Source organism: Pangasianodon hypophthalmus, chromosome 10 (genome assembly GCF_027358585.1).
Source record: "Pangasianodon hypophthalmus isolate fPanHyp1 chromosome 10, fPanHyp1.pri, whole genome shotgun sequence".
In the NCBI taxonomy this organism is placed as follows: Eukaryota; Metazoa; Chordata; class Actinopteri; order Siluriformes; family Pangasiidae; genus Pangasianodon; species Pangasianodon hypophthalmus.
Window position 1 is genome coordinate 803,958 of NC_069719.1, and position 2,500 is coordinate 806,457.

Consider the following 2,500-nt stretch of genomic DNA (forward strand, 5'->3'; position numbering starts at 1 on the left):
GAATTTTTCAAACTGTTGGATTTATATTAGATTTTATACTGTAGAATTAAAATATTTTAAAAAAAAATTTTTAAACTGCACATTGTATTTTCTTGATTAAACACTAAACAAGATTATTTCATGGAATAATTACCATTTTTGCATTATTCAAAGATTTGTAGTTCAAATAAATTAATAAATATAACTTTATGAACAGCATAAATTAAATAAATAATTAAATAAGTGTATTTTAAAGAAAAAAAAAATCAAATGCAGAAACATTCATAAGAAGATCAGAAACACGTAAAGATAAACTGTCATATTTTTTGTTTTTCAAATATTAAAAATGTATTTTATTCACCCGAATGTAGCATAACAATTAGCATCTTTTTAGATCTTATTATTAATAATTAATAAATTTTTTTTTTAAATATTTGCAAACTCTCTGGGAGCAAATTAATCATTAAAATTGTAAAATGTTAATAAATCGTACAGATTAAATTTTTTTTTTTTCTTTTTCATTGTAAAATGTTTAATGTAGAGGATCGTGATGTGATGATTTTTGTCGTATCGCTCCGACCTTAAGAACATAATGAACACCTTATTCTTTTATTGTGAATAAACACTGAACAGGTGTGTGTGTGTGTGTGAGGTCAGTGTTCAGTTCAGTGAGTGTGTAGTTGTTTTTCTCACCTGTGTGTGTGTGTGTGTGTGTGTTGTGTTTCTGCAGTAATGGTAAAGGGGAGGTGAATCAGCAGGGTTTCGGTCAGGCGCTCTTAAAGGCCCTGCTGGATAACATGCCTTATTTACCTGCTGCAGCTACTGGAGGTAATGACTTTTATTTCATTTTTATACTTTCATTAATTCATTAATCATTAATTAACGATATTACAGCGTTCTTACAGTTTGTACAAATAACACAAAGTTACACAAACGCAGCTTTAAAGAACAAGCGTAAACTCTTCTGTCCTGAAGAGGTCTTAAACTTAAAGCTCCAGCTTTACCTCTGACACTGGAGACTCCTTCCGTAAATGTTAAATAAACCTCTCCTTACAGAATACTGTGTGTAAGACTGTGTGTGTGTGTGTGTGTGTGTGTGTGTGTGTGTGTGTGTGTAGGTTCTGTGTACTGGTACTTTGTGCTGTTAAACTATGTGAAAGATGAAGACTTGGCGAGCTGCAGTACGGCCTGCGCGTCTCTCCTAACGGCGGCGTCACGGCAGCTTCAGGAGCGTCTCACGCCGCTAGAGGCTCTGCTACAGACCAGGTTAGAGAACGCATTACATCATCACGCACTCGCGCTCGCACCGCATTCACGCTAGCAGGGGACGAGTCTCACGTACCGAGTGTCGTGGACGTGTAGCGACTGCTGCTGCTGCTGCTGTTGTTGCTTGTGGGCGTGGCATGCAGGAAATGAACGATCACCTGTGTGTGTGTGTGTGTGTGTGTGTGTGTGTGTGTGTGCGCTTGCACAGGTACGGCCTGTACGGCTCCCCGTTCGACCCGGTTCTTTTTGATCTGGAGGTGAGCGGATCTTCCTGTAAGAACTCGTACAGCAGCAGCATCGGAGTTCAATCAGACGAGATCGACCTGTCTGACATTCTCTCAGGTATACACACACACACACACACACACACACACACACACATCACACACACACACACACACACACACACATCACACTAGAGCTGGTGGATGGTAGGGTTTCTGTAATGTGTGTGTGTGTGTGTGTGTGTGTGTGTAGGGAACGGTAAAGTGAGTGGTTGCGGTGCTGCTGAAGGCAGCTTCACGTCCCTCACCGGCCTGCTGGAGGTAGAACCTTTGCACTTTACCTGCGTGTCCACCAGCGACGGAACCCGAGTGGAGAGGGACGATGCAAGTATGTTCACTGGTACAGAACTCTCTCTTTATTCCTCACACGTTCCTCTGTGGCTCATTACGCTCGTTTGTGTGTGTTATGTATGTTCTGTGTCATACTCTTTACACTCTTTAGTATGCTTACAGGATCAGAACTGTTTGTGAGTAGAACCCTTTTAGGAGCCGACTCTTAATTACCTCGTTAAATACTCTAGAACCCTTTAACTGTTTCAGGCACTTTTCTTTACTCTGTATTTTAACATCACAGTGCTACTGTAGGGCCTTTCGCACCGCTTTAGTTCCAGAACTAAATTTACAGAACTAAAGTACAGGGCCATTTTGCGTGAACTATTTCCCAGTACCGTTTAAAGGGCTGCATTCGCACCGACAGCGGGCACTAGGAAGTGACGTAAGCCGGTCGACAGCGACGTCATTTGTGCGCGGCGTTCAACAACGTAAACAAAGAAGAACAACGTAAACAGCCGGAGGATGGAGGACGCTGTGATCGGAGCTGTGTTTTGTCTCGCGTCCATCTATCGCTGTTCTCCATACTTGTGGAATAAGTCGACACTACAGTATGTTTACACAGCGTTTTAAATCATGGCGGGTGACGGCGTTTTCGTACGCGTTTGGCCAATCAGCGTCTACTTACGTCACGGATAGTA

General features: G+C 41.4%; 1 protein-coding gene across 9 annotated transcripts in view; it reads left to right on the top strand.

Annotated features, from left to right (window-relative positions):
• birc6 (baculoviral IAP repeat containing 6) overlaps positions 1 to 2,500 on the top strand; it is a 120,920-nt gene that overhangs the window by 40,624 nt on the left and 77,796 nt on the right. For 7 of the 9 annotated variants that reach the window (XM_053237756.1, XM_053237759.1, XM_053237762.1 and 4 more), the window contains exons 20-23: positions 710 to 807; positions 1,098 to 1,245; positions 1,454 to 1,587; positions 1,723 to 1,869. In XM_053237756.1, the coding sequence (XP_053093731.1) occupies positions 710 to 807; positions 1,098 to 1,245; positions 1,454 to 1,587; positions 1,723 to 1,869 (527 nt within the window). The remainder of the gene's footprint in view (positions 1 to 709; positions 808 to 1,097; positions 1,246 to 1,453; positions 1,588 to 1,722; positions 1,870 to 2,500) is intronic. The other 2 variants (XM_053237760.1, XM_053237764.1) reach the window with 1 other exon arrangement.